We start from the raw sequence: 15,283 nt of genomic DNA on the forward strand, positions 1-15,283 counted from the left end.
ACGGGGCCAATCAGCCGTCCTGCCATAATGAGCTCCACATGCTGGTCGAGGTCGGAGAGCTCTTTGACGTCAGGACGGCCTCCCCCGGTCTCACGTTGCTTCCTCCGGTTGTGCGCCACCTTGGCCTGCAAGAGAAAGGACGGCCTCTAACTACAGTGTGAAGCCCTGATCTTGTCTGCACTGCCTCCCATGGTGGACTGGCCCTGACAGTGTGAAGCCCTGATCTTGGCTGTACTGCCTCCCATGGTTGAATAGCTTGTACAGTGTGTAAAGTGCTGAATGTGCAAGTGATTTTCATGACAGTCCCATAGCTGCTGGATGAGGGCTGGGCATTAGGGCTTTCAGGTCCCTTTGCCCATAAACTGAGGTGCACATGCAGGGATGAGGAGGACACTGGAAAGGGTACTCACCCTGACAACCCGAGTGAGGTCGTTGAACTTTTTCCGGCATTGCACAGGAGTCCTGGCAACCACGCTGTTGGAGGTCACCCTGTTTGACACCTCCCTCCAGGCTTTCCGGTAGGCACTGGGCAGCGGCCTCCTGCCACCTTCAGGGAACAGAACATGGCGCCTGCGCTCCACTCCGCCAACCAGCACCCTCAGGTCGCCCTCGCTGAAGCGCTGCGCTCTCTTCCTGGCCTTCTCCATAGCCCTGGGCGTTGCACAGATGAAGCAGAAGTGGTCAGGCCTAGCTTGAGGGCTGCAGTGTGCAGGGCATGGCAGGCAAACAAATCCACCCTCCCCCTTTAAGAGCTGACCGGCGCCAGAGTGTCTGCCGTCAATCAGCAACTCGCCGCACCTGCGCTGCGCGCCCTCGGGGGTATCGCCCCGGACCGCCGGCTTAGCGCCTAATGATAGTCGTGCATCGCCTGTTTTAACGCAGCAGCAACCTCTTGGGGCGATGCGAATGAATATCGGCGAAGGTGGCGCGAACTTTAGTAGCCGCCTGACTTTAGCGCCCCGAACGTGGCTATACTGAATTTCTAGGCCAGTATCTTTTAACTCATAGTGGCCATATTAGTCACTGCAAGGTGTTCTAGCATTACATATAGTGCATCCATTTTGTGATTATTTTATAATGTAAGAAAAGGCAAAGGTCACACCCGAGTACCACCAGCCTCAGCCTAACAAAATAGCATGTATGACACTTCACATCACTCCAATAGGCATTACACAAACCTACCAACAATGTGTTTGTTCAGCCTCAGCTGTTTTATTGGAAATGTCCACATCATTGAGTTGGCTTAGGAAAAAATAGTGGTGTGTTTGTCAGTCTAAATACTTCACTTTATAATTTATCCAGTTTAAGAAGGGATATAAAAGTGATAATGAATAGAGAGCAGCAAATGAGGACGCAGTATAAAGAGAGATTTGGATTACATAAATATGAAATAAAAGTTCTCTTAAACCAAATACAGGGTACTGCATTAATGCCTTCAACTCTTCCTGACTATGATGCTTTTAGAATGTATATTAACTTTTATTTGTTAGAGATTAAAATTATTGATTTTTTTTTTCAGCATTCAGATGGTTTTCTCGTACAAAGTAATCGCATGTCTTTTTTTGCAGTGCAATAACATGTTATTCACTGCTTATTTCAGAGATAATAATAATGATAATTGGGAGCCTACCACATAATCTGAGAGTCAAATTGGTTTGCACAGGTTTCTGAATGAAAATAGCATTTTTCTGTTCTAATCAGACTCCTGGCCTTGGTTTTCTTCTAATATAGAAACCCTGTGGGTTTCTTAAACCATTTCTAAGCTTTAACATTGGATTTTCTGTCTTCCATTATTACTGCACATTTTTTTCTTATTTCAGTCAATTAAGGATGTTAAGTGCAACTCTGCATTTTACGACCGGATGAATGCATAGTTTACCAATTTATGATGCTTGGTCAGTGTTCTAATGGTGTCAGTTGACTCGAAGAGATGGTTTTGTTGAAAATTATAACCGTTTTATATCTAGCACTTCTGTATGTTATATATGTTTAAAACATTTTTAATACAAATATTGAAGGACGGTGGTATGGTGCAGGTATGCACCCACGATTGCCCAGATGGCGAGTACTTATTCTCAACCATACTTCATTGAGGAAGTTTCCCATAGAAATGACTAAATTTAAGGATATAAAAAGGTATCCATCCACCCTGATGTATATCTGGGTGGCCGGTTATAGAACAGCATTCAGAGTCTTGGGTCAGTCCTGGAAGCAGGACCATGGTCCATCCTCTGAACCAGGGAAGATATGTAGTAAGAGGAGACTGCAGAGAGGAAGGAAACTAAACAAATTGCATTTTCCCCCACCCCATATAAATATATTCTGAAAATTAAAGGATTAATGTTTTTTAGTATATCAATATACATCACATCGATTTGGGTCAATAAAAAAACTTACATTGGCATTTACATTAATTTATATTCTTATACAGTGGCAATCTGGACAGGCAGACTACAAAAGGAAACACAGCTGTACATTACTGCTGCATGTTGGATAAAGTGGAATGTTTAAAATTGCTTCTTCGGGGCAAACCAAGTTTAAATCTAGGTAAGTGTACTGTTTGTGGCTTTGAATTGCATTTTCTTTTAACCCTTCATTGCCAGCAGACCCCAGGAAATGACTTATCTCCTTGGCTCAGCATTCATTCTTCATCTTAAGCAGTGTGGCACTAATTTTGCAGGACTAATGCTGCTCAATATCCGTAATAGCCTTATTACTGTAATGTTAACCACAAACTACAAAAATAAACATCTGAAATATAATTTAGATCATTTTAAAAATGGAAATTACCTACTCACCTGGTCATCCCATTTTACACATTCTCTCTTTACTCTATCTCCTACTAATATATAAACTTATTTTATTTTTTTCTATTTAATCTGTCTATTCTCTTTGTCAGCCTTAAAAATAACTTCAAAATCTTCCATTTATCTGCTTTCATTAACCTGCTGGTTCCCATTATCGCTTTTGCAAAGAGAACAAGTTCCAAAAAAATGCACTTTAATTGATCTATAACAGCCATTAAAGGCAAGTTTTTTAACTGATTGAAAGTCCAGGCATTGCAGATTGACAAATTGGCAGTCCCTGTGGACCAATAGCACCCAAAATGGCACTATTGAGTCAAGGGTCAGTATTAGGCATGGTTCCTAGACATTCATATTATCTTTCATTCATTCTTTCTTTCATGCTCTTTCTCCTCTCTCCCTTATCAATATATCTCTACTATGTGTATATGGACATGGCTCACCTATTTACCATGAAAGAGTAGGAAGAGTCACATAAGCAACGTTCCTGACATCATGATATTAGTGTGTCAGAACTTCTTAGTGGGAAGTCGTGCCTTGTGATTCTTCCCCAGCAGAACACTCTACCAGTGTGAAAGATGCCTTTGATGTGAAGAACACTATCAGGTAACCCGAACATGCACAGGTACATATCTCTGTGCTGCTGTGGTTTTAATCCATAATGTCTGTAAGGTTACTGTTGCTTTAACCACTGGAATGCTAAAGTTAGTTCAAGTACTCCAGAATTATTCTTTCTTTTTATCTTGAATAAATTAAGATGATATCCAACGAGCAAACAAAAAGAAACTGAAAAGTTAGCAAGTATACCTTAAGAGCAGTAGGTGCTTTTGAATGCAAAGAGCCAGTTTCCCGACTTAGTTAAGAGAAAATACGCAACCTGGGTTGGGGCGCAGCCAAAGCCGGAGGATTGGTGGAGGAAAGGAGGGAGATCCAAGAATGGGTGGGAAATGGCAGCTGGTCAGAACCCAGCTGAGGTACATAGTGAAACCTACAAATGGGCAGAAAATAGTAGTGGTTGTGGGAACCATTGATGGTGGAACACCGGGTCCCTTTTTAAAAATACATTAAAAAAAAAAAATTTAAACTTATCTGATCGGTAGTAGCCTGAAACTTGTTGCTACAGTGTCAGCTAGGCTGGAGCCAGACCTTAAAGGTCTTCTGACAAGTAGACAACAGTATCATCTACTTTGGAGACCAAATGTGGAGGACTCAGGTTAGTAAAGTCAGTAGAAAAATGTGACAAAGATAGCATGACACTAGTGTGACTGATTAGAAATAAATATGACAGAAAAAGTGTTACAGGAAGTAACTGTTACACTACAGGAAGTGCACACAGATGCAAGACTTTCTGTATTCTATAGATAGATGGAAGATCTCAACAGAAACCAATTAGTTCCAACAAAACAATTGGCCTATCAAACAAAAGTCACAACTGCCGGTTATGTTTACACGATTCCCTGACCCAGCCGAACAACATTTTAATCTCTTAGCTGAGTAAAATTATGGTAAACTGGGGAGTTCACCATAAGTTGTGCATGATCTGAATTTATAAATGGAAATCTGACTGTGACCATCTATAATAAATCATCTAATGCTTTTTATTATAAAATCTAAACATTTTTGTGAGTATTGTTGAAACAAAAATGTATTCGTATAATCTACACTAAATGGATACTGCAGAAAATTGCTTTCTGCTGCAGGGAAATTGTTGGCTGCATTGTAATTTTTCTCTCCCTTGTCTGTATCATGTACTAAATATATTTTCTTTACAGTAAACCAGAGTAGTGAGACAGCTCTTGATATAGCAAGAAGATTGAAGCGTGCACAGTGTGAAGAACTGGTAAGAAATGGTTCAGTTTATTGCATACATACTGATTTCTGTTCCACAGAATTCCAAGACCCGTCTTAGATTTGACACTTCATCAAACACTAACATTAATAATACAATCATTTTTTCTTGTCTAAACCCAAACATTCGGACTCACGGACATGATGCCAAAAAAGGCTATGACCAAGATTATTATTCTCCCATACCCACTCTCCTGCCTGTTGAGCTGCCTCTTGAGAACCATCTTGGCTTAATATACTAGTGCAACTTTTACAGCTACTAGCAGAAGATGCATCTTCCCACAGTCACATGGATTAAGCTCCTGTGAAACATGTGCCAGTCAGAGGGTATGATGTTTGACCTTGCCTGAGGAAGGACCCCCTTCCTTGTACAGCCTCCACCACTTAAAACATCCACGTTTAAAACAGGCAGCTGCTTTCTACCAAAAAAACAATAACCATTACCCATTTGCATTAACATTAATTTCAAAGTTGCCAGTTATAATGTCTTAAGTTCTCCGTTTATTTCAGGCAGAAACAGCTGTGATTACTCACTAATTACATTTCATTCTACTTGGTGTTTCTAAACATCAAAAGCTGAATTAACTGTTTTCTACAAGGCACAGTGCCTGCATTCAAATGATATGGTTTGGCCATATAAACTAAATCTCTGGAATTGCATAGTACTGTATTGGCCAGAAGATTCTCAGTGTATTGGATTTTAGACTAAATGATGCAGGTCATTCTTTGATGAAGTAACAGAGGGTTGATGAAGGTAGTGCAGTAGATGTATATATGGATTTTATCAAATGCCTTTAAAGTACTACATAACAGACTTATTCAGAAAATAGAAGCACGTGGAATTAGAGACGGTGGTAACTTAGGTACATAATTGGCTAAGGGAAAGGAGGCGAAGAGTAGTGGTGAACAGATGATTTTCTGACTGGAGAGAAGTAAGCAATGGGGTCCTCCAGGGATCATTATTAGGACCATTGCTTTTCTTGTTATACTGTATATAAATGATCTGGACGTGGATATAGGGAGTACAAATTTGAATCTACTTTGTAGATTATTTCAAAAGGTAGATTTTAAACCTGAAAAGCTGGTGAAGATTGTTGCCTGCCACCTCCAGGATCTCTGACATAAAGCAAAAAAAGAAAGACTTGCATTTATATAGCGCTTTTCACAACCACCGGACGTCTCAAAGCGCTTTACAGCCAATGGAGTACTTTTGAAGTGTAGTCACTATTGTAATGTGGGAAACGCGGCAGCCATTTTGCACACAGCAAGGTCCCACAAACAGCAATGTGATAATGACCAGATAATCTGTTTTAGTGATGTTGGTCGAGGGATAAATATTGGCCAGGACACCGGGAAGAACACCCCTGCTCTTCTTTGAAATAGTGCCATGCTTTTATGTCCATCTGAGAGAGAAGACGGGGCCTCGGTTTAACGTCTCATCCGAAAGACGGAACCTCCGACAGTGCAGCACTCCCTCAGCACTGCACTGGAGTGTCAGCCTAGCTTTATGTGCTCAAGTCCCTGGAGTACGACTTGAACCCACAACCTTCTGATTCAGAGGCGAGTGTGCTACCCACTGCGCCACAGCTGACACTATAAGCGCTGGGGACTGTAGTTATGTACCAGAGCCCTCTGAAACATCAACGCACAGCTCTGAAGTGAAAGGAACAGGTTGATAAGAGTGAAATTGGTAGCACACCAGCTACCAATAATAGTGACCCAACACCGCAGAAAAGTTAATAGAGCCATCTACACACCCAGGGCTGACTATTGGTCTTACATTCATTTAATTTTTTTTTTTAAATCGTGGAACAGCGATTCTGGACTGCACCACAGTGAAATACCAAGTAAAATAATCTTGACAATCAACATTTACAGTATCTAGAGAATCACCATATCTACAGACCTTTATCCAAATCAAAGTCTAGGAAAAAAGATTCAGTAAAAGATTATGAAGAACATTTGTGGCCAAGCTTGAACAATTTGTCCTGTAGTTTACATCAAATGGAAACCTAGGTAGAGACATTTTTTGCTATCAGCATGCACTGGATTCTAGCTCTTTTTCCAAAAATTAAGGGGCACGAACTCATTGTGCCACACAGTGTATTCTGTGACCTTATTCTTAAGAGAAAAAGTGCACATTATTAACATAACAACAACAGCTTGCATTTATGTAGCACTTTTAACATAGTAAAACATCCCAAGGCACTTCACGAGCATTATCAAAGAAAATTTGACACCAAGCCGCATAAAGAGATATTAGGACAGGTGACCAAAAGGTTGGCCAAAAAGGTAGGTTTTAAGGAGCATCTTAAAGGAAAAGAGGCAGAGGGGTTTAGAGAGGGAATTCCAGAGGTTAGGCCAAGGCAGCTGAAGGCACAGCTGCCAGTGGTGGAGTGAAGAAAATCGGGAATGTGCAAGAAGCTGCAATTGGAGGATTGTAAGGCTGGAGGAGGTTACAGAGATGGTAAAGTATGAGGCCAGGGAGGGATTTGAAAACAAGGTTGAGAATTTTAAAATCGAGACGTTGCCAGACCAGGGCCCAATGCAGGTCACCAAGCACAGTTGTGATAGATGAATGGAATTTGGTGTGAGTTAGGATACAGGCAGCAGAGTTTTGGATGAGCTCACTTTCACGGAGGGTGTGAGTTGGGAGGCTGGCCAGGAGAGCATTAGAATAGTCGAGCCTAGAGGTAACAAAGGCATAGATGAGCGGAGGCTGGGTGGTGACGGGCATTGTTATAGAGGTGGAAGTTGGAGATCTTGGTGATTGAGAGGATATGGGGTCGGAAGCTCAGCTCGGGGTCAAATGGGATGCCAAAATAGAAATTTCCTAGCCTTCAGATCTCTTTAGAAAAACATTGGAGTAAACTAAGTGTTTGGAATCTAGTATGTGACCATGTTACTGGGTATTGATGGCTAAAATGATGTTGCCAGTAAACATTTAATAATTTGCTATAAAATTCACTTGAATCTTGATTATCTACCCTAATACAAGAGACCCCGATGGTTGATGATCAAACGTCCCCAAATTTGGCCAATAAATCATCAGAATCCAGATTTGCAAGCATAAGCTCATGTATTATTTAGCTGGGTTTATTTAAATAATGGCTTTTTCATTATTTTAGGTTGGGAATTTCCTCAGAGCTGCTTAAGTGTGGCAAAATAAACTTGTTTATGCCACGGTTCCAGTGAAACATCTCCGAGGAAATTCTCAGCCTTGGTCTCAATAGTACTATCATAAAGTTGTGCTTTACTCTGATAAATCAGAATTGTAAACTCTCTGGCCGTATCTAAAAATCTGAAAAGTTAAAATTATTTAAATCACAGTACTGTGAAGGACAGTCCCCGGACGAGGTACTGTGTCCCCAGGCAGAGTTGCATCAAAGTACTGTGAAGGACATTGAATGTTCCAATTATGAAGTATTATAATTATATTTATGCAAGCCTAAACAGTGCATTCATGTAGCTCCTTTTAAATGCATAAACTAGTTTAAATGGCATGTTTATTTAGACTTCATACCAATAACAAATATCATAAAGCTTTAATAAAAAGTATGTGGTTCACCTGTGCAGTCTTCTTGAGCTAAAATCACCTTGCTTTTCCTCCCTCAGAATTTTTTTTTGCTAATTAGAGGCTTAAGTACTTAAATACCCCATTATGGAACCATTTCACATGACTACTATTGCAATCTGATATTTTATATTAATTTCAGATCAGTCAAGCTGCTTTAGGAAAAATTAATCCTCATATCCACGTAGAATATGAATGGCAATTACGGCAAGAGGAGATTGATGAAAGTGATGATGACTTGGATGAAAAGGTGAGCACAGGGAAAATATAACAGAAGTAAAGGTGTCCATCAACCTGAGCTATTCTTTCTCACTGTCTAGCAGCAACCAATTACAGAGCAACATTTGGTGGCGACCTTGATGCAGGTTACCTATGTGCTCTTATGGTTGAAAATAGCATGTGAAGCAAGAAGTTTCGAAGAAAGGGAGAAAAATCATCTTTTAAAGTGTTTTTACATTTTTTTTTAAAGGATCGTCTTTTACAAGTTGGATTGAAGAGTGGCCCAATGCAATGCTTTGTCCTGAATAAAAAGGCTGAATTTAAAAATGAATATATAATACAGATTTTGCATTTTAGTGGTAAAAATTGCAGATAGCTCCCTGATAGTTCATTGGGTAATTGTACTATTTAGTGTGATGCTGAATCATATGCATCAGGAAGCCCTGCAGTTTGATCCTTGGTATATGATGAGTTAGCTGATTTCAGCTGGGGCTGTAGTAGAGGTACTACAGTTCACCTAGACAGCTCCCCAGCATTTCCCTACCCCCCCCCCACCACCCACCCAACTGATTTGGTAGGGTAGAAAACAGGCAGGGGATAGATATTCGTCTGTACTACCTGGACATGAATTATCACCTGGGCAGAGCACAGGAAGGAAAATCAAGTGGTGAGGATTACACGCAGGTGACAGAGCCTGTTCAACTTTCCTTCTATTAATTTAAATGGAGGGAATATTGCAGGATCCATTATGGGTGTGTGATCCTCCTCAACTGGTTTTCTATTCTGCACACTACCTAGGTAATGCTTTACACCCAGGCAGTACAGATAAACATCTACCTGAGGGTTTCTGCGCTTTAATGCTAGAAAATGCACCTGGGTGGATGTTAGGATCAATCTTGGCACTGATGTATCCATAGTTGAATAGCTCTATGATACTCATTGTCTAAGAATACACACAAGACTAGCGATTTCCATAATGTGGCTGCCATGGCCTGTACCCCAGCATCTTCAAAATAAATTTCTAGAGGGATAGAATTGAAAAGCAGAGAAGTTATGTTAAATTTGTACAGAACTTTGGTTAGATCACACTTGGAGGACTGTGAACGATTCTGGTCTCCATATTATAAAAAAGATATGAAGGCACTGGAGAAAGTTCTGCTATCGTTCTAGTAAATGTTTTTTTGCACCAGGAGGTTATACCAATCAGGAAAGATTGAGCAGGCCGGGGCTCTTTTCTCTAAAGACTGAGGGGTGACCTGATAGAGGTCTTTAAGATTATGAAAGGGTTTGAGAGGGTCGACGTGGAGAAGATGTTTCAACTTGCAGGGGAGACCAGAACTAGGAGCCATAAAGATAGTCACTTATAAATCCAACAGGGAATGCAGGAGAATCTTCTTTAGCCAGAGAGTGGTTAGAATGTGGAACTCGCTACCACAAGGTGTAGTTGAGGCGACTAGCATAGATACATTTAAGGGGAAGCTAGATAAACATATGAGGGAGAAAGTAATAGAAGGTTGATGAGGTTAGATGCAGAAGGGTCGGGGGAGACTCATGTGGAACATAAAGACCGCTATGGACCAGTTGGGCTGAATAGCCTATTTCTGTTCTGTAAATACTATGTAAAATAGAAGATGGGAAAATTATAACTGATAGCGAGGCAAGATATTTAATCTGCCCCATGCTTTACTGATCTGACTAGAACTATATTTAGGATGAGATGGCCAAGTGATCCTTTTAACTAATCATCTTTCTCAGTGTTTCAGCGAAGAAAGACTTGCAATTTCAAATTCTTGCCACTGATGATGCTGTCCTATAGTCTGGATTGGGCATCTTAACTTAATTGTTACTTGGTCAATTCTGATTTTTAGGTGAATGATGTCATACACCTGTGAGCAGTTTCAGGTTTTCTCTCAAAGATTGACAAACTTTCTAAAGAGCAGTAGAAGCTACAAAACTTAAATTTTAGATGAGATGAACTGAGTTTGGATTATAGTCTTAACTGATATTCATATCCAGGCTTTCCCTCGATAGCAGATTTCAGTCTATGTCACCTTCTTTATGATTGAAAAGGGGCAATAGCCAGAAGAGAAGAGAGAGAGGGCAGATTATCCAAAAGTATTTTACAGCCAATGAATTACTTTTTAAGTGTATAGTCACTTGTTTTGTGGCAAACATGGCTGCAGATTTGTACACAGCAAGGTCCCACAACAGTAATGAGATGATTGACCAATGATGGTTGGTTAAGAAATCAGTTTTGGCCAGGATAATGGGAGAGTTCCCTTGCTAGTCTTTAAATAGTATATGGGATCTTTTATTACGTCCATCTGAAAGGGCAGACATGACCTTGGTTTAACATCTCATCTAATAGACAGCACCTCTAACAATGCAATACTCCCTCAGTGTTGCACTGAAAAGTAAATCAAGATTATGTGCTTGTCCTTAAGTGTGGCTTGTGAATTTGTGACCTTCAAGCCAAGAATGCTACCACTGAGCCAAGGCTGCCAGTACATCATCTAGCAGGTTAACTATGTAGCATGTTTATAAATAATTTTGAACCATTCCAGGGTTTGTATTGATTTCTATTGTTTGGTTAGCTAATAGGGCAAATATTGGTTCCAAGTAATTTATTCAAATAGAAATAGAATTACAAGTAGAATAAAATTACAAGTAGAATAATAAAACTAAGAAAAGCATGTCTTACCTAGTTTATAGGATGTGATTCAACTTGAAATTTGATATGATTGATTAAGAGTTCTGCTTTATATTATCATGAGTCCGGAAAGCTTTACTTTGTAGTGCTGTCCTAGAGGAAGTATATTTGTCTGAAAAATGTAGTCTTTCATAGCTATAAGCTATGTAATTGAGGTAAGTTTGGCTTGAAAATTGTCACTTATGGGACAAACACAATCAAATCTGAGATCTCAAATTTAAGAACTATTCATTATATGAAACACCTATGGGCAAAAAGCCAAAATTACTGAAAAGTGAATGTGACAGATACAGAAATATTTCATCCCTGGGTAGCTATCAGCGTTGTCATTTTGATTGAGATGGATTATTAATCTTAGATTAGGAGTTATGATACATTTAACTCATGTCCTCTTTTCCCGTTCATTAGACCAGCCCTATAAAGAAAGAGCGTTCTCCAAGGCCACAGAGCTTCTGCCACTCTTCCAGTCTCTCCCCACAAGATAAGCTTATGATTCCAGGGCTTGGCATAGCACGAGAAAAACAGCGACTTTCATATGGAGCATTTAGTAATCAAATATATGGAAGTGGCACAGATTCCCCTATGTCACCGGCCATTGACGCCCCTCCTCTTCCTCCTAGGAATCCAAGCAAAGGTTGGTGACTGAATAAGAAAGAAATGTTCTAATGTGTTAATGCATTTATTAATGACTTGCAGTTGCATATTTAACTGCTAATTGCAACTTGGCAAATGTTCATTAGATTATTCCAGTTGAGCCACCATCTACTTTTCTTACAGTGCCATTTCTGCCATTAACAGGAACATTAGCTCTGCCATATCTCGTATTCTGTGGTAAACTTTATTATTCTCTCCCTTACTGTTTAACACAAGAACTTGATGAATTTGTCAGTGACTCATTGGAGCCGAAATTCCTGCTTACTAACTTTTGCAAAAATGTAGATGCGAGTAACGTATGGTGGAATGCAAGTAGGAAATGCTAACTGAGTATTCATCTATGTTTAGCATTGCTTTGATCATTCCTACCCCTCCAAAAATGGATTCATGAACATCAAAAAAAAAAGCAAATCATTCCTTGTTGAGGTCATTAATAAGGAAGTTGTATGTGTTTTGCTGCTGCACAGTCAATCTGAAAAGTATATTATTCCAAATCAGACATGGCATTACTGAGCTTAAAGAATGAGAAAATTGCAAAACAACACCACAAACATGGGAAGAATTAGAGTAACTGGTAGATTCAATCTACCAGAAATAGTGCTGATGTATACTCTGGAGAAAGAAGAAAAACAAAACTAAACTACAAGTTGTAAACTAGTTCACAAATTGATGGCTTTTCCATTAAACTTCAAAATCAACTGCCAGTAGTAACAGATTTAGAGATTCTAAAAGATGATATGAGGAGATTTATTTTCCAGACAAGCCTGGGGGCGCGATGCCCAAAACCGTTTTGATATTTGGTGCCTTTTTTTAGCATTTTGAGGATCATTTTGAAGGAAGGGGCCATTAATTTTTTTTTTTTTAACCACACGTTGAGCTATTACTTTCCAACTCCATAGCAATTCCAATAAGGTAACCTACACTACTATATCAAAAAAAGGACCTCATACTAAAATGTCTGATCAGACATTTCTCACAACAAAACACACTAATTATCCAGTAATACATTAATTCAATCCATCAACCTTTGAACTCTGTTCTGCATCGCTCACTCTATTGATTAAAATTTTGCATTACTGGATCTCTGCTTAGCCAGGTTTCAGAATAGTAACTTATGGTTTGAAACTTTAATATTAAAAAACTTTACCCCTGAAATTATGCTATTTTAGCAGAAATGTTAATCCATTGGAAATAAATTTCTAAAGTGTTAAGAGTAATTTCAAACGAACATGCTAAGTATTTGTTAGCAACAAATGAGGCATGAGATGGAGACAGGCTTCCGTGATATGATTAAAGCCATCAGATCTGTGCATCCACAAATCAGAGGGCTCGTTGACAGGGTCAGGATGGATTTGGCTATGGAGGATGATGCGCTCTCAGGATAGCAGATCTTGCACAGTACTCCTTCACTCACTAACATGACTGTTCAAGAGCCAGAAGGCAGGCTGATGATGCATCTGCAGAGAGTTCATAGCCTGTATCGAGCCCATCCAAGGTCTACTCAAGTCAAGAGCTACCTCGTTTCCAGTATCATGTTCCAGAGAGACAGCTTAACAGCCCCTCCCATTGTCAGTGGGAGTTCAATTAGAAAGAACACTAGGATAGGTTGCCATGCAGCCACAGCACCACCATAGAAAAAGTGGGAGAGAGAGAAATCACTGACGATAAAGGGTAGACACTCAGCTACCCACCATCTTTTGAATAATCACTGTTGGAACTCAGTTTCTGTTCTATTTGTGCCTAATGACCAGGAAAACAACTGTGGGTGTGTGCACTTAAGATTTGTGGATAGGAGGAGAGTGAAGGTCTGACTGGAATGATTCTCTTTGATTTCAGATTCAGATTCAGATTTAGATTTATTTGCCATATGTAACAAGTACAATGGAATGCTTGTTCCCCGTAGGGATGCGTCAGCTATACATACAGCGCCGCGTTCAGAGTCAATACAATGGCTTCCCGTGGCAGTGGGAGCACAATGTCCCTCAGCCGCTCCGTCCTCTTCACCGCGGCCTCCTCCTCACTGTTGCCGGCTCCACGTGTGGTGGCCTGCTTCTCCCGCTGTGGGATGGAGCTATTGTATGGATAGGTGGAAGAAGGAATCCCGACCTTCGTTAATGAAGCAGTTGATGGTGGCTCTGGAGAAAACCAGGTGAATATCTTCAGCAGCCATCAGGGGAGGCTTGTGATTGTTGCTCCTCTTCTGCCCCAAATAAGCCATTTCACCAAACGGCATGCAACAATGAAAAAGAGCTACTGTATGCGACAAAGTTTATGAAACTGCAAAGCCATTTTTTAATTCAAAAAGTCAAAAAAAAGCCCCATCTTTCTGGAACAGCCTGTCCTTTTAAGTCAGGTAGCGCCTAAATGGCAGCTCAGGAAGCTTTAGTGTTACGCATTTTTGGGAGCAGTTTGACCCTAAACTGGACCTGGTGCTAGAGCAGAAATCTGAGTGCACAGGTTACTTACGCACATTTGCATGCATTTCACATGTGTGCACCCTCTTCAAGTGGTTAATCCTGACTGTTCCTGAACAACCTTACAGAAAATTCAGCTACAGTGCTTTTTAGGTGCAAAATAAAGGCAAAGGATTAACTTAACTGGACCGGCCACATAAATACTGTGGCTACAAGAGCAGGTCAGAGGCTGGGTATTCTGTGGCAAGTGTCTCACCCCCTGACTCCCCAAAGCCTCACCACCATCTACAATGCACAAGTCAGGAGTTTGATGGAATACTCTCCACTTGCTTGGATGAGTGCAGCTCCAACAGCACTCAAGAAGCTCAACACCATCCAGGACAAAGCAACCTGCTTGATTGGCACCCTATCCACTACCTTTAACTTTCACTCCCTCCACCACCGGCACACTGGCTACAGTGTGTACCATCTACAAGATGCACTGCAGCAGCTTGCCAAGGCTTCTTTGGCAGCACCTCCCAAACCCGCAACCTCTTCCACCTAGAAGGACAAGGGTAGCAGGCGCATGGGAACACCAACACCTCCAAGTCACACACCATCCTGACTTGGAAATATATCGCCATTCCTTCATCACTGCTGGGTCAAAATTCTGGAACTCCCTCCATAACAGCACTATGGGAGTACCTTCACCATGCGGACTGCAGTGGTTCAAGAAGGTGGTTCATCATCGCCTTCCCAAGGGCAATAAATGCTGGCCTTGTCAGCAACGCCCACATCGCAGCAACAAATTAAAAATAAATATTTTGTCTGTGCAAAGGACCCATTTTCAGGTACTATTTGGGCAGTAAACCCAGGAAATTCACCCTTTATATACACACAGGATGCAAACCTTTGGTGTCATGTCCAAGTGTAATTTCCTTTCACACAAATTCTTCCAGTCACAAAGTTCTTAATGATTTAAAGATAGCCAATACTTTGACATTGACATACAATCTCCACAAGTGGTGGATGTTTACTGCAGATGAGGTGAAGTCAACAGTGAAGAAATCTCACTTAACAA

The 15,283-nt window shown here is 40.6% G+C and overlaps 1 protein-coding gene across 1 annotated transcript in view; it reads left to right on the forward strand.

The window, feature by feature from the left end:
* The window catches only part of LOC147115197 (arf-GAP with SH3 domain, ANK repeat and PH domain-containing protein 1-like), a 439,694-nt gene that overhangs the window by 367,514 nt on the left and 56,897 nt on the right, over window positions 1–15,283 (forward strand). Inside the window, exons 21-24 of the mRNA XM_085993991.1 lie at window positions 2,432–2,547; window positions 4,577–4,644; window positions 8,369–8,476; window positions 11,564–11,789. Coding sequence (XP_085850117.1) covers window positions 2,432–2,547; window positions 4,577–4,644; window positions 8,369–8,476; window positions 11,564–11,789 — 518 coding nt within the window. The remainder of the gene's footprint in view (window positions 1–2,431; window positions 2,548–4,576; window positions 4,645–8,368; window positions 8,477–11,563; window positions 11,790–15,283) is intronic.

Source organism: Somniosus microcephalus, chromosome 7, assembly GCF_052327205.1.
Source record: "Somniosus microcephalus isolate GS21.2 chromosome 7, FLI_Smic_1.0, whole genome shotgun sequence".
Classification (NCBI taxonomy): Eukaryota; Metazoa; Chordata; class Chondrichthyes; order Squaliformes; family Somniosidae; genus Somniosus; species Somniosus microcephalus.